The following is a 26,923-nucleotide window of genomic DNA, read 5'->3' on the forward strand; positions in this document are numbered from 1 at the left end:
ATTAAACTTCACAGTTACTGGGAATGTAGAGGAATTAAATAAGTATATTTCTCTTTGAGGCTGTTCAAATTCTTTTCAAGTACTCTTATTCAATACAAAAAAGAAAGTGTTACCAGGAAATAGAAGAAAAAAATAAATAAAATGAGCTAGATTAGGGTAAAAAAAATCAACTGTAGCCCAGTTAGAGTCAGTTATTTACAAGGAATCACAGAAGACTACACACAGGCATTGTCTCCTGAACAAACCCACTTCCTTGGGGGAGAAAAACATAAAACAAAAGTATGCTTCTCTGTGGAGACTTTTTCTTAGGGCTTTTCCTACTTTATTCTCCAGCAATTCACAAAGTAACATCAACAACTGCTACTCTAAATCCATTACAGACAGCCCAATTAAAACGGAACATGTCAAATGCAAGTTTTCAGCTGATCCCACCCCAAACAAAAATAAATAAAAAAGAAATAGAAGATACTTTGCTTATCTGAGATCTCTACTCTCACACTTTTTATTAGTGTCTCCTTGTCTTCTCCAATGTCTCTTCACGTCACAATCTCTAGCAGTAAACTAGCAACTCCATACTTCTATGGGGTCAGTGATATTCTCACGCTTGACTTTTTAGTGATTTAGGTAGAGTGAATCATAAAATACTTTTTAGAACAGATCTTCCAGAACTTTCTCTCATTCAGTCTTGTGAGTGACTAATAGGATTTGTTCTACAGGGAAACATAGAAAGCATGTCAAAGCAGGAAAAAAACAAACAAATAATAGTGAATATTTTAATATAATTTAGAATTCGACTGCTGGATTAACAGCCACTGGCATTAAAGAAGTTAAATTCTTAAAAAGGTTGAGTTTGATACTGAGTGCAGTTTCAAGTCAGAGATGGTTTTTCACTTTTACATGTAATCAAGTGGTCTAGCTATTTGAAAAGTTTCACAGGTCTGGGTTGCTCATGCATCGTTCCCATTACATTTAATGTTAACAAAAATTGTAGGTGTGTACCAAGTACAGAATAGACTTTCAGAAATACTTGCTAAGCATGTTTTTCGTTTATAAAATGTCTTAAGACATAGATACCCTAAATAATTTAGAGTGGAAATCTCTGAATTATATCGCTAACAACAAATCCACTTAAAATGAAATTTTCTTGGTTCAGTCACCTTCACTAGGTTATTTTTGCATGGATTTCTGATGCAGAAACCCAAGTTTTCAGTTGATTGAATTCAACTCAAGTCAGTATCTAATGAAAAGGATATTGATAGCCATGGACTTGTGTTTCAATAACTAATGCTTTTCCTTTGTTTCTTAAGCATATCCATTTAAAACTTTTTCAGGTTACAGCTTCCCAGCTTTCTGCATCCAGTAATAAGTGTTCGATCCTGATTCTAGCAGACAGTGAGAATGAAAAGAGCAAATGGGTAGGAGTGCTGAATGAATTGCACAGGATTTTGAAGAAGAACAAGCTCAAAGACCGATCAGTCTATGTTCCCAAAGAGGCTTATGACAGCACCCTCCCTCTCATCAAAACAACCCAGTCAGCAGCAATCATAGGTATGAAGTTGATAATCTGCCATAAACACATCTTGGGTGTTACTGGACACAGTTTACAATGTTAACACTTCCTGTACTCTCCTTTCTTCCTAGGCAGTGCAACAAAACTCTGTCGCAGGAAATTATGATGAGCCATAAATGTGCATCTAGATCTTTTTTTAAAATGTAGAGCAAGCTGGTTTGTAAATTAGGCGAGCCAAAAACTCTAAGGTGCTGTGTTAAGGTTGCATTCCCCCGTGAAGGGCTGAGTTCAGATCCTACCTGTGACCATCTATATTTCTGACACATAAATGCTAGCAATATTGGCTCACTCTAAACAAAAGAGAGATCAATTCAGTCCCTTTGTTTCCTCCCACCCTCTGAAAATCTAAGAAAAATAAAGCTTCTGTCTATGACTTCTGCTATTCCAAGATAGATGTTCATACACTTTACTTAAACAGCAATGTCAATAAAATTTTAGATTCTAGCTGCAAATAATTAATTCCCATTTATTATGTTTATTATTAATTGTGCCCCTCAACATGTATTAACTTGGTTTTGCACATGCAAAATGAGTAATTGCATGACCAAAAGCCACATGTGCAAATAATGGATTTGCACATTCAAAATAGCGGTGCTTGTAAATCCCATTTGTGCAATTGAAGCTAAATCCTGAGACTCCCTTACTCAGTTTTTACTCAGGCAAATTTCCAGCGAAATCTATGAAACAAATGGGAATTTGCCAGAGTAAAGCGGACTAAGGAAATCTGGGTTAGAACATTAGGATTTGGCCCTTCAGGAGGCCTGCTCAGACTCTGGATCCTAATGTATGCAATTCAGCACAAAAGTAATCTTGGGTTAAACAACAGCGTGAAATATTGTTTGGATAGAAGAATTACCCACAGAATGAGGTCAGTAACCCTCTCTATTGGCTACTGAATCACATTTGTTGAGTATTTTATGCCATATGGCAGTATGGATGGTACTATGAGGAAGTGTGGTAGGATGTTCAGTGTTTCTGGGAAATCCTTAAGAGCATTCCTCCCTACCCTCTTTCATAATTAACATCCCTGTGGCTAAGGAGTGGGCATGATTTACATTGTATTGTGTGACCACAGCTCCTTACCTAGCCAAAAGTAGCACTACAGAGTGAGTAATACAGAACTTCCTTCACCACTTTATCATCTCAGGACTGAAGATACAGCTTCCATTAGCACTCCTGTCCTCTGAAGTAAGAACCTAGGACAGAGACACAGTCTGGATCTATTACATGCTAATGCCCAGCATCTGTAGTTTGATTATTTAAATTTGATATTTTATTTGTTCACTGCAAAGTCAGTACTGTGCTTAAGTGCGCTGAAAAGTTGTTCTGTATAATGTTACATAGTGACATTTCTACTAGCATGAGAAATAGAAACAGGCTGTGATGTGTCTTTCAGCTTTTTCTTATGAAAGAAATAAAAAGGGACGCTACCAATGTATTTTGTCTTCATATAATTTTTTGGTTTTGGTTTTGGAAGACAGGATTAGAATTCAAAATGATCTTGACAAACTAGAGAAATGGTATGAAATAAATACGATGAAATTCAATAAGGCCAAATGCAAAGTACTACACCTAAGAAGAATAATCAGTTGTACAAATACAAAATGGGAAATGACTGCCTAGGAAGGAGATCTGGGGATTATAGTGGATCACAAATTAAATGAGTCAACAATGTAAAACTGTTGCAAAAAAATGTATTAGCAGGAATGTTGTAAGCAAGACACAAGAAGTAATTCTTCCACTCTACTCAGCATTGATAAGGCCTCAACTGGAGTACTGTGTCCAGTTCTAGGAACCACACTTTGAGAAAGATGTGGACAAATTAGAGAAAGTCTAGAGGAGAACAACAAAAATTATTAAAGGTCTAGAAAACATGACCTACAAGAAAGGTTGAAAAAATAATTTGTTTAGTCTGGAGAAAAGCAGACTGACATGATCACAGTCTTCAAATACGTAAAAGGTTGTTATAAAGAGGAGGGTGTTTTCCTTATCCACTGAGGATAGGACAAGAAGCAATGGGTTTAAATTGCAGCAAGGGACATGCAGGTTAGATATCAGAAAAAATTTCCTAATCGTACATGTGGTTAAGCACTGGAACAAATTACCTAGGGAGGTTGTGGAATCTCCAACACTGGAGGTTTTTAAAAACAGGTTAGACCAACACCTGTCGGGTAATGCTAGATAATACTTAGTTCTGCCTCAGTGCTAGATTATTTTTTGGGGAGGGACTAGATTATTTTTGAAGTCCCTTCTAGTCCTACATTTCTAGAATTTTATGATTTTCTATAAGTGACAGAACTTCATGTATTAACATGTATCTGCTTTATGTCCCTCTTTTGAAGCAGTGTCCAAAGAGAAATGCCTCACCTTTTTTATTTGTTTTTCTTTTAATTTTGTTTTGTTTTGTTTTTTTACTATCTTAGATCATGAAAGAATAGCTCTGGGCAATGAAGAAGGGTTGTTTGTTGTGCATGTCACCAAAGATGGTAAGATATAATGAATTGTATTAATTATACTAATGTTCAGTTTGAGTAGTCAGAAAAATGACACTCTAAACTTTGTTCTCTTTCAGTATCTTCTAGATCGAATTTTCTAAGTTTACAGTTCCAAAGATGATTTTAATAACTGCCAGCTGTGTAGCTTCCACATGGGAGCTGATAACCAAGCTGTTCTATGTTGTTTCTGCCTCTGGCATCATTGCCGGTAATAAAGATTCTGCAACTGAAATGTAGCTTCTTTGCTATATTTGCAAGATTTTGTTGCATTAAGCAGAATGGTCTCTGCAGATATAACAGAAATAAAAATCTGTAAATTCTGTAAAGTAAGTAAACCTACCACAATGGTGCAGACCTTCTTGTTGAGTAAATTTTTACTTAGTCACTTTTCTGACTATAAGCAAAAACAACGAGGAGTCCTTGTGGCACCTTAGAGACTAACAAATTTATTTGGGCATAAGCTTTTGTGGGCTAGAACGCACTTCATCAGATACACTATAGGCACTCTTTAAATTAATGGTTTTCACATGGAATTTGCTTTTATCGATTTGCAAGAAAAATCCACTTCTCCTCCCTCGCATAGCTGTTGGGAGGAAGAACAGCATATTTGACTGAGATCACTAGTCAGGTCCTCAAGCGGAGGAAGGAGAAAATCAGGACCTAGTATTTCTAATATAAAAATAAGTGGAAAAATGGTTTTATTTGTGTTGTAATTTTGAGACAGTGTTTATATGTCCTAAGAAAGCAGTAAAGGGTTTTCTTTAAATTAATCCTTTTTGAAAGAATTTTTTAAATCAGAATGCATTTTAAGATAGGTTTACTTCAGGTTTTTGCTTTGTAGAAATTATTCGTGTTGGTGACAATAAGAAAGTTCATCAGATTGAGCTCATCCATAATGAACAGCTCATTGCAGTGATCTCAGGACGAAACCGTCATGTTCGGCTTTTCCCTATGGCAGCCCTGGATGGAAGAGAAACTGAGTTTTATAAGCTAGCAGAGACAAAAGGCTGCCAGACAATAGTTTCTGGACAGGTACGCCATGGAGCCCTTACTTGCCTGTGTGTGGCTATGAAAAGACAGGTCCTGTGTTATGAACTGAATCAGAGCAAGACGCGTCACAAAAAGATGAAGGAGATCCAAGTCCTGGGAAATGTCCAGTGGATGTCGGTCTTCAGTGAGCGGCTCTGTGTGGGTTACCAGTCAGGATTCCTAAAATATCCCCTGCATGCAGAAGGGAACCCATACAGTTTGCTCCACCCAGATGACCACACCCTATCATTTATTGCACAACAGCCAACTGATGCCATCTGCGCAGTCGAAATCTCAAATAAAGAATATCTGCTGTGTTTTAGCAGCGTTGGGGTTTATGTTGACTGTCAGGGCCGAAGATCTAGACAACAGGAATTGATGTGGCCTGCAACACCATCCTCTTGCTGTAAGTGTCTCTGTGTATATATATATAACTGGGTGTGTATATAATTATTAATTACTACTGTTTGTATTTGAACTGCATGTGCAGTGCCCCAGGTGCACTCACAGGGGGCACTTCATGAATGTATTACCTCAAATTTTCCCTGGGTTTCCAAATCTAGTCGAAGGGCCTCGTTTTACACTTGTGTATCTGACTTATGCTGCTGTTAATGAGAGAACAGTAGAGACTCAGGATTTTCAAACTTGAATACCTAAAATCATCTAAATAAGTGGCCTAATATTCAGAGTGTTTGAGACCTGTCTGCTCCTTCTGAGGTTCATGGGATTTTCGTGCATTCAGCGTTTCTAAAAAAAATGTCACTTTTATTGAGGAGTCTAAATTTAGAACTCCAAAAGTGAAAATTTTGGTCAACATCTGGAGCTCTCAGGGCCATTCAGTTCTGGTGGTTTGGTTTATACCTGTCTCTAATATTGTTGTGCTTTTCACTCCTTTCTTCCATCATCTCCATTTTCTCTTCTTTCTCCCACCCAACTCCTCTGCTCTTCCCCTTCTCCCTCCAAAAAAAAAAAGGAAAGAAAAAAATTCTGGCAGACAGACAGTATTGACCATATATGCCATGAATTTAAGAAAAAATCATCTTCCTTATCAAAACATGTCAAGATTTCTTATTCCAAGAAGTACTCTGTTAAATATTTATTCCACATTTTTCAAGGACATGACCTTCAGTCTTCAAGAGTAAAAAAACAAAATAAAACACAAAACCCTATCAGACTTTTCTTATGCCTTTAAAAGACTGTCTGAATTCATTTTAAAATTAGTTTAAAATATACAGAAGTCCTAAAATTTGCCAGTTAATAAGCCTGGTATTATATTTCCAATTGGATTTTGTTGTTTTTTTTTTAATATATATAATTGAAATTCTTTCTTTGCTGCAAAAGCAGCATATGCAGCCTTCGGGAAAGAAGGAGGGTTTCACATTGCCTGAGTGTAGCCCTTTTTGGCTCTTGAAGGAGAAGCATTGATAGGATCCAAAGGGAAACCTGTTAGCTATTTCTCATTCAAAAGGATAGTGGCTACAGTCTTAGGGCCTTGAAAATGAATGGGTCAAAACAAGGAGAAATGTGGACTGCCTATGCAAAGGATTTAGAGTTTCACTAATAGGCCACTAGTTCAAAGACTACCCAACCTGATCATTACCATTTTTAAGACTTTTTGGTTGCCTATGTGAAGCAAGTTGATGTTCTAATTCCAATTCCTAATGAATGTACATCCAGTCTCAGAAACCACTATCACAATCATCACAAATTGAAACCTTCATTAGTAAATTCAGCCGAAAGGTCAAATCTTATTGGATATGGATCACCGTTAGATTTAGTCCCAGCAGAACTAAAAGTTGAGACACATTAGAGAGGCAGTATGCTATTTCCTCCATGCTGTATCTGATCTGTGGATGAATGGAGGACTTAACTCTCTAGAGCTGTCAATCTTGCACATTTCACTAGCACTAAATTCTATTAAAATCTAGAAAATAGGAAATGAAAATCGAAACCAGGGGAAATGTGAGGACTGTCTTCTCAGTTCCTGGTTCCAATTGCTGTTCAGTATAGAGTTCCAGAAATGAACAGCTTGGCTTCAAAATCCAGTCAAGATCACTGTGTACTTGTCTACCACATCATTTCATTTACAAAACCTAAGCACTTAAAAGCAAGGTAATGAATAATTAAGGGTACCATAGAAAGAGAGAGAGAAACGTTAAACAAAAATTAATTTTTCAAATCAGAATAATATTTTATGATTTATAGCTCAAAATAGTTTGTTTCTGCAGAGTCTTAAGAAAATTAATCATTCTTCTTTGCCTTCAAAGTAAATCTTTCGGCAGTTTTGAGGTCAATCAGACTTTCCAAGCACATGTTATAGGGCTGCCAAAATACAGTTTTGTGAAGAAAGTCAGTTGCATCCTTAACTATAGTGAAGGCTTCTGCTTCTTCAGAATTGGAAGCTAGCCCAGTGTTCTCAGAAGTATCAGTAATACTTGGAGTATATTTCAATGAATGCAGTTAAACTGTCCTTAAGAAATTCTGTGCTATGAATACTGTGTTGGCTAAATGCATATGACAATGTATTTAATCCTTCCCTCTTAGGTTACAATGCACCATGCCTCTCAGTATACAGTGAAAATGCAGTCGATATCTTTGATGTGAACTCTATGGAATGGATTCAGACTATTCCACTCAAGAAGGTAACTAGCTTTGGGCAGCAAACCAATTTGCCAGGCTATAATACTCCTAACAAATGTGTCTAAAAAGTTGATAGCAGCTGGGATATGGGACATCATTAAAGAATATACTTGAACTGAAAGGAACTGCTAATAGAAAGACAAATGTGCACCTTGACATGCTGTCTGCTTCGGCTACGATTTCGTCATTGCAGATAAATGAGTGGTGAATCAATACCCAGGAAAGTCTTTTGCACTTGTTGGTTTTTTTTATAGAATATTAATGTCATAGAAACTGATAGTTTCTGTGTTATTGCCATAACCTAATAGATATTACAGATTGAAAAGATCTGAACAAGTCTTGCCCCACTTGGAATTTCAGGATGTTATAACCAGCTATGGTTAGAAATACTTTGGTGGGACCAGCACAAATACTACTAGAGCTAAAATGCTTTTTGGAACACTGGTCCTACATCAGTGATAAGGAGGAAATATTTTCATAGCAAAAATACAGCATAACACAGCAAAGAAAATCTTTTTGCTGGGAGAAAACTGTCACTTCATTACTAAATACTGTATTTTTCAGCACTTAAATGTTCAAGAGTTGAAAACTGTTTGTCACACCTTGGGCTTGATTGACCAATGTGTTACTCCAGTTTTAAACGGCCAAAAAATTTCATTCTTGCTTTTCAAGGTGAAATTTATTATCTTTGATTACTGGTAAACACAGAATGGTAGTGTAACAAATGAAGCCACTTTTCAGCAAGAGGGGAGCTGCTGTATGTAGGAGACTCAAAAATGGTGATTTGATAGAAAGATTTTATTTTTCAATAGAATATACAGTCTAAATATAGTGAGAAATGATTTTCATCTTTTGAAATTTGAAACTGCAAAAATCTGTGTGACGTGACACTGCCGCACAACATCAAGTTGCAAAAGCATCATCAAGATGCTAATGCCCTGACAGAGGTGTGTCTCTATGCTTAAGGTCTGAAAAAAAAATAGACTCATTGCAGAACCATATGTTTGAATCCTGGGAATTTAGCCCTCCGTCATTTAGTTAAATAAATTGTTTTATGCAATTTACTGTGGGCAAGTTACTTAGATGAAGCCTTAAACACCAGGATTGTTTCTGTATTGGGTGATCATTAAAGATGCACTGTCATTCCTCACAAGAGCAGAGAATTCTAGGGTGACCAGACAGCAAGTGTGAAAAATCGGGATGGGGGTGGGTAATCTGAGCCTATATAAGAAAAAGACCCCAAAATCGGGACAGCTGGTCACCCTAGAGCATTCCCATGTGCCACTGGCCAAAATTGCTTTTATGCTACTGTTGTGCTGTATGCTCTGCACCAATTGGCTCCCTCCTGTGCACCTCTGAGATGGCTGTATCTTAGTAAAGCTTGTTTTATACAGTTTTAATGCTCTTTGGAATCTTTCAAGATGAGAGGCACTATATAAATATGATTTATTATGAAGGTATTTGTTTTCAATTGTTTCAGGTACGACCATTGAATACAGAAGGATCACTAAACCTTTTAGGACTGGAGACAATTAGATTAATATACTTCAAAAATAAGATGGCAGGTAAGTAAGAGAGAGCAGATTTTACAACTGCTATTGTTTCTTTTGAAATAGCACCTTGCTCTGGCCTGGATATTTGAGTTGTGGATTATTATATCTCAAACCCATCTGTATTTATTAACTTGGAAGCAAACCAGGCACTGGGATACCACAATGATTTGGAGAGGTATAAAAGCCTACTTTAATTACGTTGAACCTTTTCTCTTTTCAAACTTGCAATGAAGAGTAGGATTTTTTTAATCTTAACTTTAAAGAGATTAGAAAATAGAGCCCACCAAAAGCCCAGGTTCGTCACCTTAAATATTTGGAAAATCCATGATTATGTTTTACTTCAAAATTTGATTCTTGTATTTTGGTGTGTTCAGAGCCCAATGCCACCATCTTAGTTATGGTCTTTAATTTCTTGGTGATAAAGTAAAGGATTAGAGCAACTAAAAAACTGTTAAAATCCAGAATCTGTTCCTGCCAAAATATGGTGTCTAAAAATGCAATAGGGAAAATGTAGGCTTCCATAAGGTTCTCTCTAATTCTGGTTTAAAATCAGGTTTACACATATCCAACCCCTTCCCCCAAAACAGTACCCTGCGACTCAGAACCTATTAGTGTCAGAAAGCAGTGCAGTACTATTCTTCATAACATACTGACAAAGACCATCTGCATTTGTGTGCCAAAGAGTTGGCTTTGAAATATTGACAATTTCTTATGCTGCTTTATAGCACGTTGCTATGAGATGTTTCTGTGTTGCTCTCTTCAGTAAAAATGATCAGCTAAAATATAAGTTTCAGACACATTTTTTTGTTATTTTACTTTAAAGTGTTTCTACTGTTGGTGTGTGAGGATTTTTTCTAATTTTCTTTTTATTGGAAAATTAATAGAATGTGACAAATGCTATATAAATAGTAATAGTAACAATAGTTATAGTAGTATCATCATCAGATTTTACAGTTAAATATATAAAATTGATCCATAGAGAGAAAAGATAGTAACTACTTTAAGTAAATAATTTTACTGTTGTGAGTATAAAAATATAAATGCACAAGAGGCGGAATAAACAGAATGATTGCCATGGTATGTAAGTTTATAACTATACACCCAAAAAGCCACCAGTGGCCTCTAAAAGTTAAACTAAGAGGAATATAATTTTCTAGAGAGAGAGTTAAGTATCTATTGAGATCCAGTTATTGACAAGCAAATTACTCTAAGTGGGATAGAAGTGGTAGAGAGGAACAATATGTGGGAGTATGTACAGAGAATTTGCAGATCTAAATGAGGGCTGGGAGTTAGATCAGGAGCCAAACTATCCCAATAGAAAAGTGAGCGAAACAGGTTTTTTGCTCCTCTACACATCTCAGCATCTTCCAAAAAAGGCTGCCAAGCAACAGGTATTCTGCAAGTTTATCTCCTTTAAGATTTGTAATTTTTTTCATTACTAGTATAGACCATGCTTTATGAAACCAGCCATTAACCTTAAGGAAAGAAGGAGTTATATGCAAAGTTACATGCAAAACCTAGTATCACAGTGGGCAGTTGCTGTTGGATGAGTTCATGCATGGTACATGTCTGGAGGATCCATATTTTCAAAACCCAAAAAGCAGTCTTAGCCTTGTTTGAAAGTGAGGTTCCTGTTATTTGGTTAACATTGCTAAAGATCTAATCCCTAAGGCCAGGTAGGATAGCGATCGATCTATCAGGGGTTGATTTATCGCATCTAGTCTAGACGTGATAAATCGATCCCGGAGCACTCTCCCGTTGACTCTTGTACTTCACCACCACAAGAGGCGCAAGCGGAGTCGACAGGGAAGCAGCAGCAGTCGATTCACTGCCATGAAGATGCCACAGTAAGTAGATCTAAGTACGTCGACTTCAGCTACACTATTCTCGTAGCTGAAGTTGCGTATCTTAGATCAATCCCCCCTCCCCCAGCGTAGACCAGGCCTAAGAGTTGGTTGTAGGAAACAGCCTTGATTTTAGTGATCATATTCACTTTAAACTAAATGGAAGGATAAACAAAAATAGATCTGCAACGAGGGTTCTTAATTTCAAAGGGCAAACTTTAAAAAAATTAATGCAAATGGACTGGACTGAAGAATTCAAGGATCTGAAGGTGCAGGAGGCTTGGAATTAGCTTCTGCAACTTTGACTTAAAGTATCTGAAGCCTGCATCCCAAGCAAGGGAAAAAATTCGTAGGGAAGGATTGCAGACCAAGCATCTCAAACAGGTTATTAAGAGAAAGCAGAAAGCCTACCAAGAATGGAGGATGGGAGGAATCAACAAGGAAAGCTACCTCTTGGAGGTCAGAAAGTATAGGGATAAAGTGAGAGCTGCCAAAAGCCAAATAGAGTTGGACCTTGCAAAGGAAATTAAAACCAATAGTAAAAGGTTCTATAGCAATATATATAAAAAAAAAAAACAAGAAAAGAAGTGGAACTGCTAAGTACTGAGGATGGGGTGCAGATTAAAGATAATATAGGCATGGCCCAACACCTAAACAAATACTTCGCCTCGGTTTTTAATAAGGGTAATGAAAAGCTTGTGGGTGGTGGCAGGGTAGCTAATGGGAAGAAGAATATGGAAATAGAAATTAGCACATCCGAGGTGGAAGTCAAACTAAACATCTTAAGGGGACTAAATCGGGGGGCCTGGATAATTTCTATCTAAGAACACTAAGGGGACTGGCACATGAAATTGCAAGCCCAAGACCAAGGATTTTTAATAACTCTGTAAACTCAGGGGTCATACCCTATGACTGGAGAATTGCTAATATAGTACCTATGTTTAATAAAGCGAAAAAGATGATGCAGGAAACTACAGGCCTGTTAGCTTGACCTCAATTGTATGCAAAGACTTGGAACACATTTTGAAAGAGAAAGTAGTTAAGGACATAGAGGTAAATGGTAATTGAGATAAAGTACAACATGGTTTTACAAACGGCAGACTGTGCCAGAAAAACCTGATCACTTTCTTTGACATAACTGATTTTTTTTAGACAAAGGAAATGCAGTCGATCTAATCTACCTCGATTTCAGTAAAGCATCTGATACAGTTCCACCTGGAAAAATCAGTAGTTCAATTGGAGATGATGGGGATTAATATGAGAATTGAAATGTGACTAAAGGAACTAGTTAAAAGGTAGACTACAACAGGTCATACTGAAAGGTGAAGTGTCAGGCTGGAGAGAGGTTGGTGCAGTTCCTCAGGGATTGGTTTTGGGACCAATCTTATTTAACATTTTTATTATGACCTTTGGCACAAAAAGTGAGTGTTTGCTAATAAAATTTGTGGATAACACAAAGTATTGCCAATACTGAGGAGGACCAAAATATCGTACAAGAACATCTGAATGACCTTGAACACTGGAGTAATAGAAATGGGATGAAATTTAATAGTGCAAAGTGTAATGGGTCATGCACTTAGGGACTAACAACAAGAATTTTTACTATAAGCTAGGACTTATCAGAAGGAAGTGACAGAGGAGAAAGACCTGGGTGTATTGGTTCATCACAGGATGACTATGAACCATCAATGTGATGCAGCTGTGAAAAAGGCTAATGCAGACTGAGGATGCATCAGGCAAAGTATTTCCAGTAGAGACAGGGACATGTTAGTACCATTATACAAAGCACTGGTGAGATCTCATCTGGAATACTGTGTGCAATTCTGGTCTCCCACATTTAAGAAAGATGAATTCAAACTGGTTAGATGCAGAGAAGGGCTACTAGGATGGTCCAAGGAATGGAAAACCTGTCTTATGAGAGGAGACTCAAAGAACTTGGCTTGTTTAGCATAACCAAAAGAAGGCTGAGCAGAGATATAATTGTTCTCTATAAATACATCAGAGGGATAAATACCAGGGAGGGAGAGGGGTTATTTAAGGTAAGCGCCAATGTGGACACAAGAACAAATGGTATAAACTGGCCATCAACAAGTCTGGGCTTGAAATTAGATGAAGGTTTCCACAATTAGAGGAGTGAAGTTCTGGAACAGCCTTCCAAGGAAAGCAGTGGGGGCAAAAAACCTAACTAGCTTCAAGACTGAGCTTGATAAGTTTATGGAGGGGATGGTATGATGGGACTGCCCACAATGGCATGTAGCCAATCTGCCACTGGTAGCAACAAATATCTCTAACAGCCAGTGATGGGACACTAGATGGGCAGGGTTCTGAGTTACTACCGAGAATTCTTTCCCAGGTGACTGGCTGGTGGGTCTTACCCACATGCTCATGGTCCACCTGATCACCATATTTGGGGTCAGGAAGAAATTTTCTCCCAGGTCAGATTGGCAGAGATCCTGGGAGGTTTTCGTCTTTCTCTGCAACATGGATCACGGGTCACTTGCAGGTAAATGACGGATTCTCTAACTTGAAATCTTTAAATCATGCTTGGAGGACTTCAGTAACTCAGCCACAGGTTATGGGTCTATTACAGGAGTGGGTGGGTGAGGTTCTGTGGCCTGCAATGCGCAGGAGGTCAGACTAGATAATCATGATGGTCCCTTCTGACCTGAAAGTCTATGAACCTATGAGTCTCTACTAGGACATGACTAGGCATGACCAGTACATGGGGTGGGAGGATCTCCCCCTTTCCCACAGTTGTGGCAAAAAATATCAGTTTGAGTGTTTCCATAAGAAATAGTCTCTTTGGAGCAAGATATGAATGAAGAAGCAGTTTGCATTGAGTTTCTAGATGTTTGGCAGGAGTATGATGTTCTAGTGATTTTAAGCAAAGTCTGCTAAAGAAAGTTAGCGTGTGAGGCCTGAGGTCCTTTCTCTGGCCTTCTGAATATTTTTGAGCTGTTCAAGCCTTCTTTGCTAAAAAGTTGTATGATGAAACCTTGTGGATTTTGTTGGTGTGGAGAAAATAAATTCTATATTTTGTAGATTTTCAAGGGCACTGACTTTTCTTTGTCATTATACAGTGCCTTATCTGAAATAATTATAGAAAGGTATTTTGAGAATGGAGTGTATTTGTTGCAGCTCTGCTGTGAAAATTAGAAGAGCCTGTTATCATCTGACACACCCCATAAATCCAAAGAAGTTTTATTTATCCTTGGTAGGAAATGGGGGTTATCTGAAATTGCCAAAAAATGAGGTGAGAAAGGCATTGAAATTGAGTAACACAATAGATTTTCTCCATGCATTTAGAGTATTCGGTATAAGAGGGTTTGAAACAAAGAAATTTTTGGGGTAGTCTGAATAGGAGACTTTACCCAGTGATTATGGTAATAAGCAAATTTCTTTCAATTTCTACCCAGTTATTTTAATTATTGATCAATATTTGCATTGCTGTAGCACCTAGAAGCCCCCGATCAAGGCCCATTGTGCTAGATAGGGTACACGTATAATAAAGGCAGTTCCTGTCCTAAAGACTTCAAAAATTAGCATATGAGGAAAGGCCGGTACATGAAACAACCAAGAAATGGGGAACATGAAGGAAGGACAAGGTGATGTGAAACTGACTTGTTTAGTGTTATTCCATAAACAAACACTACTTTTAAAAGGATTTCAGTTTCTATTGCCCCCAAACTCTTAAAGCAAGGAAATATGAAGCCATGGGATACTCCTTTCTGTACTGTACCCTATTGTCCACACAGCAGATTTCTACTGGCAATGACAAACTCCATATTTTCACAAGGAACTTCCTTTTGCCTCCAACTGTTAAGGAAACACACTAGTCATGATACATTGATCTCCCTCACACTAGAATACACAAATTTAATTGCAACCTCATCAATATTAGCAAATATTCAGCATGCGTATATATGCATGGGTTAAACATGCTGTGTATTCTGTTTGTGGGGGAAGAATGAGATTATATTTAGCGTTGAGACTGCAGTGGGACTGTTCAGTTGTAAATGTTGCAGAATCAGGCTGTTACTGATTAAACTATGTTTTTACAAGCTTTGTTGTTCTGTTCATAGTATTTCTGGTTGCTCAGACATAACTTGCATTCTGTTTTTTCCTGAGAGGATGTGACTTCTGGGGTGAATCCTCCAGTGTGACTCTAGAGTTGACGGAGTGTCCAGAGAGCCAATGTATTTTGATACACCACTGAGGATTTTTTAATTTATTTGTGACCTTCCTGTTTTCCTATTTGGGCTTCTGAACACCCACCAGCTCTTTATGCTCTCTTACAGGGCAGCTGTCAGATGATTTAGGTACAAAAGCTAAATAAATTTATTTGTTCTAAATGGTTTATTAAATTACCAAGTAAGCAACCTGTTGGATATTTTTGATGTTGTTTCTAGAGGGAGATGAACTGGTAGTTCCTGAGACATCAGATAACAGCCGGAAGCAAATGGTTCGAAACATCAACAATAAGCGTCGTTATTCATTCAGAGTACCAGAGGAGGAAAGAATGCAGCAGAGGAGGTCGGTATTCAACCTGTACTTGTCTTCTGTACATGCCTGTAGGCCCTGAAGGAATGTCTGTCTGATGTCAGTGTAGTATTTCATTTGTTAGAGAGAGTTGTTTTCAGACATTTTGTCTTTTCACCATTGTGTTTATCCTTGATGTATAATTTGTATTAATACTAGTCTGGATATGAATATGCACTGAATATTTCAGTACTTTGATTCCTTTTTAATAAAATATTTGTGTGAAACAGTTTCTGTAATTTGGAAAGCATGCCCCCACATACTGTATATACATATATATGTGTGTGTGTGTGTGCGCATATTCTGTATATATAAAAATCTATAATAAACATTTTACAAAAGGAGATTACATTGCTAGCTATGCATATGGATTAATTACTTTCAGACTCTGGTTCTGCCTTTTATTGTTTAGGGCAATACCCATCTCATCCTCAACAGTATTCCAAGGCATCTTTTTTATAGAATGTATTACTTAACTGATGAGTCTTACAAAACTGTCATAAGCTTGCTCTAAATCACAAGAGAAGTCACCTGGAGGGTGGTGCTTCAAGACATGTACATGAAATATAAATGTCTTTAAAGGACTGTCAATCAAAATAGTCCAGAAGTATCTTTAGAGTTCACATTAAACCTAACTTTCATGTCACTGACCACTTCAGCTACCTGAGTTCCTTTTGCCCACAAAAGATTGCCAGCAACTGTGTTAAAACACATCTGAAGAAATAAATGTTTTTGTTCGCTACCAACTTTTCCACTGGAAAACATGGTTGACCTTCCACTTTGCTTCCTGTTCGGCTCTAAGAAAAGGAACAGCAGTTGTACAGTGATGCTAAAATGCCACAGTTCTTGTCTTTATCTTTTCCAAGTTGCTTGAGGTTCTGTCTTTTTATTAAAAAAAATATTTTGAATTCTGAAATGAATGCATCTGTGCCATTTTTGGAGAGCTCTTAAAGTAAATCTGACCATAGAATGTGAAAGGTAGTGCAGTATTCTTCTAATTCTTCTTTTATCTTCTGTCTGTCATCTCTGCCTCCATCTTTGCAGCACCAAGTCACCAATGAGCCCAGTTCTGCATCTTTTCTTGAGTACTGTCTCAGCTCACACTGGTTGTGCAGTCTCTGAATCTCAGTAACTATTTTGATTCTCATGGATGTGGGCTGTTAGCCTGCAAAATAACATTCCTTTCTTCCTGCCCTCTTTCCCCAGGCTGGGGACTGGAATAGATCAGCAAGGCTTATCCTTCTGTTTAACATGGCCAAATATTTAATTTACCAATTTCCATTTTAAAGTAACAAGTAATGAAACTATATTTATTTGATCTTTTTAATGTCCATCTTTCTCGTGTATAAAATATCTAAACTAAGTATTTTCTCTTTCAGGGAGATGCTACGAGATCCAGAAATGAGAAATAAATTAATTTCTAATCCAACTAATTTTAACCACATAGCACACATGGGTCCAGGAGATGGAATACAGATCCTCAAAGACCTGCCTATGGTAAGCAAGTGGGAGAGAATGAATGAATGAATATATCTGCGATTGCATATAAAAGAGAAATTAAAATTTGGTTAGTGTTAAATATATATTCAAAATGTTACCATCTTTCATACAAGCAGCAACGTAACTAGTGAAAATGGATATAAAGTGGTACTGTCCAAGGTGGAATGTGTGCAATTACATACTGGAGAGGCAGCTCGTTGGAGACGCCTGAGTTTATACCAGGCCAGTTCGTCAGCCCAGACAGGTGAGGCTCAGCCTAAACAAGAATTCCCAAAAACTACAAAATACATTTTCCATATTTTTTTATGTAATTGAAAAACATATGCAGTTTTAAGAACAACTTGTGATTTGATTTAAATGTTACGACTCACTCTCTCCAGTAGTGAAATACAACACCAGAAAGTTTGAAGAAAGTGCTGCATGAGGCTCAGATCTTGGGATAGCTAATTGTGCCACAAGAAGCTGCCTTTTTACTGTAGCAACTTACCATCTCCAGGAGTCACTTTATGAAGGCATTGCTGTGGTAACCATGGCTTGGTGAGGTGATGCAGTTAAGGCTGGGCTGTTGAGAGTCTGTAGGGAGTAGGTGGGGATGGAGCCTGTGCCCTGCACCTCCCCAGCTCCCTCCCCCTTTTGGTGGGGCTCATGCATGTGCACAAGTAGCCAATGCTGTGCCCCAGGCCTGCTTCATGCTCCACCCCCTGCTCCAGCCCACGTAGCAGCGGCTCCAGCTCCCAAGTCCACCTGCTGCTTTTTCACTATAAGTAAGGTAAGCTTTTAATAGCTATTACGTTACACATTGGGCTGAGGTGGAAATAACGATTTTGTCATTAGTCTCACCTGTCAAGAAAGTCACGAGCCGCCATTAATTTATGCGCAGTCACTCACATGAGCTGTTCATACAGCACACATTATGGGGGGAAACAACAGCCCCTGCTCACAGTCCAAATTGACAGGGTTTGGACTCTGGTTCTCTGTGGAAATCCAGAGAGATGGGTTCCCCCGCCGAAGGCCACACAGCAGCTTTGGCACTGCTACTATGTTCTCAGAACGCAGTAGCGTCTGTGGTGCCTGGTTTTGACTCATGCATGGAATGGCCAGTGAATCTTTCTCCTAACTCCAGTGTTTCATTGCCATATGCAGAGCCCCCTGCCTGGTCTCTCCGCAGCATGCTCCCCTTGTATAGTGGAACCATATCAGTTCTACTGTGTTTAGGCCCAGGTTTCATCCATGCTGAAGTTCCCATTTTCCACTCTCTGTAGCCAGGCTGCTGTGTCTGCTGGCATCACTGAAACAGAGCTGCTTGTGTGAAAACTACTTTTTTTTTTTTTAAATAATTACACACCCACTGAAGTGAATGAGTTCTGAGGGGCTGTGGCCTGAATAAGGATTTGTTCGTGTAACTTGTAGGCATATATCATAAATACAATGGGCATGATCATCACTCTAAACTAAATGATCATCACTCTTAACTAAAGTTTATGGGCCTAAGGCAGCAGAAAATGTTTGCAACTGTTAATGGTCCTTGAGAAAAAGTGGAGAAGATGGTGGTAAGGCAGAAAAAGGATGTGTACAATGGTATTGCGCTACTTAGGGTTTGGGGCATAATTTCTGACCTCAGAATGTTCGTTTTACCTCAGTTTTGCAGCTGATGGTACTTTTACATTGCACATTACCATAAAGCCCTGTTGAACATTAACTACTTTGGCAGTATCTGGTCATCAGCTGAGGAAACTAGATGTGCAGAGAATAAAGGCTCTCTAACCAGTAATGGAACACTCTGAGAATCCTGGTATTGACAGCATAAATAGTGAGAATAGGTAATAAACAACAAAAAGGTAATTATTAGGCGAATAAGAACAAGCCGGATAGTGAAGTGCCTGAGGCAGATCTAAGGGAACTTGGCAAACAGTCAGCATTTATCTTACTAATAAAGAACGGCTGGAAAAGGGCTAGTTTTGGATCCCAACTTCAGTTATTTTAAAAGAAGGTGGTAATTTTTGGAGGTCAGGGGTTTAGGATTAAAGCTATACATGGGAGAACGTTTCCTTTGACTTTTCCACTTTCAGCTGGAACTTGAAAAAAAGCATGAGTTTTCTAGAGGAACCAATACCTGCTTTGGAGGTGGGTCAAAAAGCAATACTGTTAGTCACCCTCAGTGAAAGGGAGTGAATGGGAGCCAATAGTTGCAAAGACTGTTGACCTAGCCCCATTCCTAGGAGCAAAACTGAACTGAGTGGAAGTGTGAAGTGTCCCTTTCTGAGCTAGTTTATAAAAATACATTAATCCAGCATTAACATTTTGGAAGTGCCATTGTTTTTCCTCAGTGTCCCCAGTTCTAAAAGACTTTTAGCTCTAAACTCATTCTGATTAAACAGGCTTTATTTTAATTAAATGGTCACATTTAGAGTTGGGATTAGTTTTCTAATTCTCACCAGGGAATATGAAATTTTGGAGAAAATGTGTGATTTCCACTTTTCACTTAGAATGGATTAAAGGACATTAAATTTATATACAGTGTAGGACTTCTTCACTACTATAGTTTAGTACTGAAGTTAGCCTTAGGAACTCACTGCTATAGGTTAACATATGGACCTCAATGTTAGGATATATTACTGTAGTTAGAATGGGTTTCACATTTGTTATTACAGTTGTGCCTGCAGTGCCACACGACTTAGGATAAAAATGACAAGAGTTATGTCAATCACCATGTTAATCACTTGGGGTCAGGACGAAAATTTCCCCTAAGAAATGCTATTGCACTACGTGGGGTTCTTTTACAGCTTCCTCTTGAGAGAGAGACAGTACCGGACTAGACAGACCTTTTATTAGTCTATTTTGTTCACACTGAAGCAAAAAGGAAAAGGGGACATCTGTACTTAGAGCAATTTAAATCTAGACAGTAATTCTCTGCACTCCGGTTGCATAATTTCAGAATTTGTACGTGGATAAGGATTCTTCTCCAGGCAGCTGTTTCCCCTGCTGCTTTGAAGTCCAAATACCATATTTCTGGCATTACACTCTGTTACCATACAACTGAATGTGATGTTACAAATCAAATATAATTTATAACGACTTCACTCAAGGATCAGTTGGGAATAGAAAATAGGCTGGGAGTGGGCAAGCCATTATCTAAACACAAAATACTTTTAAGAACTAGAACACAAGGTACAAAAATAAAAAGAAAGGTGAAGAGACTTAGAGTATTAGTCTGATACATCTCTATGCTTTTCCTGTATGATAGTTCCTCTTTGAAGGAAAGGAAATGCCTTTGAAATTTTTTCACAAGCTCGCAGCTTGTTATAAAAATTTAAATAGGAGTGTATGTCTGAGTGCGTAATAATTCAGATTTGGAATTTTTATATTCATGGTGCTCAGATTGCATTTTCTGCCTTAGAAAATAGTGTTCATGAAAATTATCTCCATGAAATATGGAAAAGATTGGAACATTTTTATTTTTTGAACTCCTTTTTAAAGCAGAACTAGCCAGGGACAAGCTCAATACTTTTTACATTTCAAGGTTTCTACCACTCGGGGGTGCAAACTGTGCAGGTTAATCATTTCACAGCTAAAATGCATTTGTCAGACTATTTTTATCAGCTCTAATTTTTCTTTTTATTTGAGAAAAGTCAAAGCATTGCATTTGTACAGTTTTATATTTAAAGTAAATAATGTGTACTTTAAATGTTATAATGCAAAAATGTTAAAAAACAAAAGCTGAAAATACGAAGAAGAAAAAGAGGGCTTAATTTTCCACCCTATTCACGTGAGTGAATCCTTAGCTACTCCAGTCTTACATGAGGATCTGCTAGCATGGACCTATATACCCAGTATGAGATTTCATTGAAGTCAATGGGATGCTGCACAAACAGAAGGGTCCTTGCCAGTAGATCCTGAGGCAGGATAGATATTTAATCATAGGATTAGATGAGAGGGGTTTGATTGTGAGATATGGAGACTTTTGTCTCTGGTCTATGGTTTGTATCTAGCTCACGATGACAGTAATGTAAAATAACTGTTGTCTAATATCTCCTTGGTGACTGCTGTCAAATGGGTTGAGTTTCTAGTGGAGAACTGTCCCTACAACAAACAAATCCACTATCACAGTTGGTACTAACTGAAATTCTCAGTGTCAAGGCCGAAGACTGACTGAACTATAGAGCTTAAACTCCTAGAGTTGATCCTCCAGATCCAGGTTGAGGTACATTGGCAGGGCAGTGTGTGAGGAAATCTTATACTGTCTATGCCCATGCTGTACCCATTTTTTCATGAGCACTAAAATGCACTTTTAAAAAATTGAGGTGCGGGGAGGAGGAGGAAACAGGCTTAGTTTTGTATGCTAATCCCTCTTCTCAGTGTTTTATCTGTGTGTTCCTTTTGGAGTATAAACTCTCTGACCAGGGACTGTCTGCAAATATGTCTTGTACAGCACTCATTTAAAATTGAATTACAATTTTAAGATTTCAATTTCAAAACCTTTAAGTTATAAAATAATAATTAGTAAAATTGAGAGTTTTTAGCTGTTCCAAACTGTGGGACACATTCTCCAAAATAGATGCCAGCACATGGACATGGAAATGCACACCATGTATTTTTGAATTTGCCTATGCGTGTAACAATATGCTCATAAAGATGTCATTGCTTTCTGTGTGCAGTTTGCAGGTTTGTTGGTGCTTATATGTACTGTGTGAGCACAGTTCAGACATCTGTTTTTGAAAAGTTGTCTGTTTAAGGAGTAAGTCAAACTCTTGGATGTGATTGGAGTAAATTGCTGCCTTTTAACACAATCCTATGCTGTACTCGCTGTGGATTTACCCATGCATCTGCACATAGCCCCATTGATCTCAATGGGTATGTCTACACTGCAGCTGGGAGCAAGTCTCCTGGCATGGGTCAACAGACTCACACTACAGGGCCTGCACTAGCATGTTAAAACTAGCAGTGTGGACATTCTGGCTTGAGCAGAAACTTAGGCTCTCTAGCCCACCCAGTCCTCCTGGCTTCAGAGCCTGAGCTCCAGCCTAAGCCAGAACATCCACACTCCTATTTTTAGTGTGAGTCTGTCTGCCCAAGCTGGAAGACTCTCTGCCAGCTGTAGTGTAGACATACCCAGTGGGGATCCAAGTAGGCTCTGTCTGCACAGAGCTCGGTGTAGGATTGGGGCCGTCATGGTGAAAATACAAAAGGCAATGAAAACTGTAAAGTTTCTAACAACTATACTTTCATAATATTTTAATGGTTAGTTTGAGTCTCTTTGTAGTAAGTGGGTTCACTTTCTTAAAAGAACAAAAGTTCTTATCTGCCACTAATAGAGCTGTAATTATATATATTATATACACCTAGTTCTGGATCACTGTCTTGATTTGTGTTATTTTGAATCATTCCTGTTAGTATCCCCAGACTTATGTATTTACACTTTTTTCCCCTAGCAGCCTGTCACCAATTAAAAACATGTGAACTTTTGTCCTGGCAATTCAGTACATTTTTTGGTCTCCCTTCTGCCCTCTTGACTCTTGAAGCCACTTTCTCGTGGATGCTCCCTTGTAGTGAAGATCCGAATTCTGGAATTACACTTACTGCAGCACATACCAACTACCTGTGTCCATCGGATATGCAGGACTGATTTTACATTCATGCTCTGCATGCCTGATATTTTCCTTACAGGACTATTCTTGACAGCCATTATATTTGAACTTGTATTCATTATACTTAAATCTGATTTCTTGATGCATAAATCATTATATTTCAGTAACCAACCAGATTTACTGAAACATGTAGAATTTTACATGCAGAGGCATTCGGAGTAATTATTATTATGTACTTTTAGTATTACGTAAAACCAGTGGGAACCCTACATTTGAAAACATACTGTGATCCTTGGAGGGAGGATTGGTTTCCAAAAGTGTTGCTGTTTCCTGGCATTGCCATATTAATGCATGCTGGCTAAACATTTTTATGGTCTGCTGGGGGCCTGCTGTCTGCTTCCAAGCTTGTAGTGTTAGGATTTTTTTCCCTTCCTTGTTGGCTTTTTAAAACATACCTTCATTCTGCAGCAAGCACACTATTTTGTACAGATGGCTCAGCAATCTCTGCTTTCCACTTGAGACCATTATCAGAAAAGTGGCTTCCCTTACACTGATGATAGTACTAATATCCTAGATTCCGCTACCCATATTAATAGCAATTAGTATACATTATACACCAAATGCTGTAAATCAGTAATTGATGCTTTATTGACCATGCAGTGCTTCACAACACAAATATGTAAAAAAGCAGATTGTTGGGATCTTAGCAGCTCAGATTGAGGGACCAGTAGAGAACAGTAATAACTACTGTTTGAGACTGGAGATAATATATATTGGGCTGTCACTTTATGTTTCCCTGAACTTCTATAAATTCCTTGGGTAAAACGTACTGCCTTAGGTTTAGCAGACGAGTCAGCTGATTGATTTGCAGCTATCTTGCACCATAATTTGTTTTTAAAGTCCTAACATTGCTCAGATTCTTTTTTTTCAAAAGTTGGTGAGATCAGTTGGACAAGGGAAGGAGAAAGGGCTGAAGATTAGGAAAAACTGGTCTAGTTTACCATTGGCCATTCCAGCCCAAAGCAGACTGTCCTCCTGAATATGCACATATGGAATGATTCTGTAGATGGAGGGAAAATGAGACTTAAAAATATTCAAATAAGTCTCCTGGATGTAGATGTCTTCAAATCACAAAAGCACCTGTGTCAGCACATTCTTTGGAGACTAAATATAAATTGGTTTTGTCTAATTTGCAGATTTAATTCACTTTTTTCCTTTGTCTATATTTTACATTTTGGGAGCACAGCACCCAACAATGCTGAGTTCACCTATAAAAATACTTGCATTTCTGAGTATCTTTCTGCGTCATGCACTAAGGGTGTAATTCACTGCTGCACAGAGAGACAGTACAAGGCCTAAAGTCCCATAGGACTTATTTTGGTCTTTGCTGATGCATAGGTCTTTCCCTGTCCTCCTACACACGGTAAATTTCACCCCACTAGCCTGAAACTAACCAGTTCCTCTTCCCATGCTCACCTCCATTCCTGCCCTGCTGACACCCTTTGTTCCCTGAAACTATAAATATAATATATCCTTATGCTGACTGTTTTTTTTAAATAAAATCGTCAAAATGTCTACATAACAAGAAGCAGGTCTTATGCTTTTTCACTGTCATACCCCCCAATCTTCCCTCCCTTACCATCTCATCTTTGTTCACCTTCCCTTGTTTGTGTTATGTCTAACTTAGATTGTAAGCTCCTCAAGGCAGGGATCTGATGCTTTTCCTTTGTCTGTAAAGCACCAGGCTGTTTGAAGTATGGTGCTGTTTGAAGTATTAAATAATAATAAATATTAGAATCCATTCCCAATGAGTTATAAGTTTGATTTGTTTTAAGTTTATGGCAGTAGCCAGGGTCAGAGGGACATGGGATACAATGTAAAGAAGTTGATAAGGGGATTGGGAGGGTAATCTAAGGATCTGCCTATTTTCTTGCAAGCAGGATACTTACAGTGAATTTGATCCAGTCTTTCAAATTATGCTTATCCCTGCAGATGGTGTTTGCTAGTCATTTCACCTCCTGTATAACTAGTGAAACTGTCCCTCATAATCTTTTTCTCTCTGTTGTCTTTGATAGCCGTGTTTTCCATATCCATCCCCTCATCATCACTTCAGTCTGATCTCCTCTCCGAGCAACTTCAAGCACATCTATCACATGACTGTTAATTCAGCTGAAAAATTCCTCTTTTATGATTCCATAAACCCTGCATACTCCCCATCTCTGCGCTCTGTCCCTGGTACACCAGCCTTTGTGACTCTGAGGGTATGAACGGCTGAGTTGGGTGTTCACTGTACTAACACTGTGTGGTTTTCCTTTTGCCTAGCTAATAACATGGGAGAAACAAAACTTTGTGAATGGTTTCTTTCACCTCTTAACTCTCCCCTGGCTGTTTTGTATTCTCATTCCATCCTGATGTTTTCCACTGTTGGTGATATATGAAGAAACAATTTTTCACAGCTTAAAAAATTAAGGAGCAAAATTATTGGACTGACCCTTTTTCCTAGGAAAATAATGTTCCATTTTAAATTACTAAAAAGGGTGTGGAAGATTAAATTATAGAGCTTTATATTCCACAGTGTTCATCCTCTAGCTGTCAGCAATGGAAAGATATTCTGTATTCTTGATAGGTTTGGGCTGGAAAAGGGCTCAGGATATACCTATGTTGAGCCAAACTTTTGAGCTGTTTATTAAAAATAAACTTTTCTGTAGTGCAAGAACTTTGTATGGTCCTTTACAAGAGTTAAAAGAGAGGCTCATTTTGTGCCCTGAAGAGTTTACAGCCTAAATTAGACAAACCTACAACAGGATGATAGACAAAAGGAGCAACTAAGGAAAAAACCAAAAATAGTGTGTGCTTCATTACGGAGAAAGAAAATCCTATAACTATATTTAAGCAGAGACTAAGGTAGGACAAGAGGCGATGAATAGACACTTTGACGGTAAAATTTTCAGGGCAGCGACAGCCACTTCGTATTATGTTTGCATAGCGCCTAGCACTGAGAGGTCCATGATCCATCACTGGGAATCCTGGGCTCTGCAGTAATACACATAATGAATAATGATAAAATGCTCACAAACATACATTGCAAAACATTGTTACCATGCACTGTGTTCTGGCCTACAGTTCTGCCATACACTGTCCTGCCAGATTATCTCCAGTAGGACCAGGAATAATCTGCAAGGGAGATTGTTCATAGATGCCATTGTTTGATCAGACTTGTTTGGGTCTGATTCAAAGCTCACTGAACTCCAAGAAAGGACTCCTGTTGACTGCAGTGTGCTTTGGATTCAGGCCCTTTATGCGCCTATATGCAAAAGCTTGACTGCTAGACTGCTTGGAATGCCCTTTCACTGCTTCTTTTGCAGAGGGCTTATACAGCAGTGTTTCTGCAGGTTTGGGTAACCTAAACCAGAATCCACTACAGATTCCTGTTGCTGGATAGGATTTTCAGGTCTGTGCCTATGTACAATACTTGCAAGAATTTGGACCCCTCAGGGAAAGTTACTCTTTTCACATAAAAGGGGAGGAAACTACAATACAAAGTCCAGGCTGTCAGCAGGAAAATTGGGTGGAATCAGAAGAGGCCAGCCATGCACAATTAAATCCCGAGAACTGAATACATGGTCAGTTGTCACTGTCAGAAAAGTCCTGACCATCACAACCACAAAATAAGCAAAAACGAAGCAACAGCATTTTGGAGAAAATGGTCTATATGTGGTCATCTGCATCTGGTTTGTTCAATCTGTTTAAACTTGTGGCTTTTTCTGGGTGGAGAGTTGTGTGGAATATATGAGAAGAATACCCAACTTAATGCAAAAATAACAACAAAATCCTGATTAAGTAGGATTGAAATTCATGGTTTGTGCAAAGGCCAACCCAAGACTTATGCCCCACTGAAGTCCCACTTTGCATCAATGACTATCCCCCTTGGTGCACCCATTATTTTCTGTACTTAAAACATGCAGGTGTATTTCAGTAAGTGATTACACATCAGGACCCAATCCTACATCGCTTCCTTACTCTTGTGAGTGACCGCACTGAAATCACTGAGGGGTGCTTGATTGGGCCCTTGCTGTGTAAAATCCTGGTAAAAATAGAGCACCCACAGTACTAACATTGCAGTTACATTGAATTCAGTGATGTTACACTAGTGTAAAACTGGAGTGAC

General features: G+C 38.3%; 2 protein-coding genes across 9 annotated transcripts in view; one reads left to right on the forward strand and one right to left on the reverse strand.

The window, feature by feature from the left end:
• The window catches only part of CDC42BPA (CDC42 binding protein kinase alpha), a 322,264-nt gene that overhangs the window by 283,953 nt on the left and 11,388 nt on the right, over positions 1–26,923 (forward strand). For 3 of the 7 annotated variants that reach the window (XM_073338662.2, XM_073338664.2, XM_073338663.2), the window contains 7 exons: positions 1,332–1,548; positions 3,994–4,056; positions 4,907–5,500; positions 7,639–7,736; positions 9,215–9,299; positions 15,541–15,664; positions 17,050–17,167. In XM_073338662.2, coding sequence (XP_073194763.1) covers positions 1,332–1,548; positions 3,994–4,056; positions 4,907–5,500; positions 7,639–7,736; positions 9,215–9,299; positions 15,541–15,664; positions 17,050–17,167 — 1,299 coding nt within the window. Of the gene's footprint in view, positions 1–1,331; positions 1,549–3,993; positions 4,057–4,906; positions 5,501–7,638; positions 7,737–9,214; positions 9,300–15,540; positions 15,665–17,049; positions 17,168–17,286; positions 18,074–22,599; positions 24,559–24,830; positions 25,017–26,923 lie in introns of those variants that run through there. The other 4 variants (XM_073338668.2, XM_073338665.2, XM_073338666.2 and 1 more) reach the window with 4 other exon arrangements.
• Positions 1–26,923, reverse strand: part of COQ8A (coenzyme Q8A) — a 124,543-nt gene that overhangs the window by 1,081 nt on the left and 96,539 nt on the right. The window contains exon 15 of one of the 2 annotated variants that reach the window (XM_073338682.2): positions 2,654–2,766. The exons of the other annotated variant lie outside the window; for it this stretch is intronic. Coding sequence (XP_073194783.1) covers positions 2,698–2,766 — 69 coding nt within the window. The 3' untranslated portion in view covers positions 2,654–2,697. Of the gene's footprint in view, positions 1–2,653; positions 2,767–26,923 lie in introns of those variants that run through there. 2 annotated transcript variants of the gene reach the window in all.

Source organism: Lepidochelys kempii, chromosome 3 (genome assembly GCF_965140285.1).
Source record: "Lepidochelys kempii isolate rLepKem1 chromosome 3, rLepKem1.hap1, whole genome shotgun sequence".
Classification (NCBI taxonomy): Eukaryota; Metazoa; Chordata; order Testudines; family Cheloniidae; genus Lepidochelys; species Lepidochelys kempii.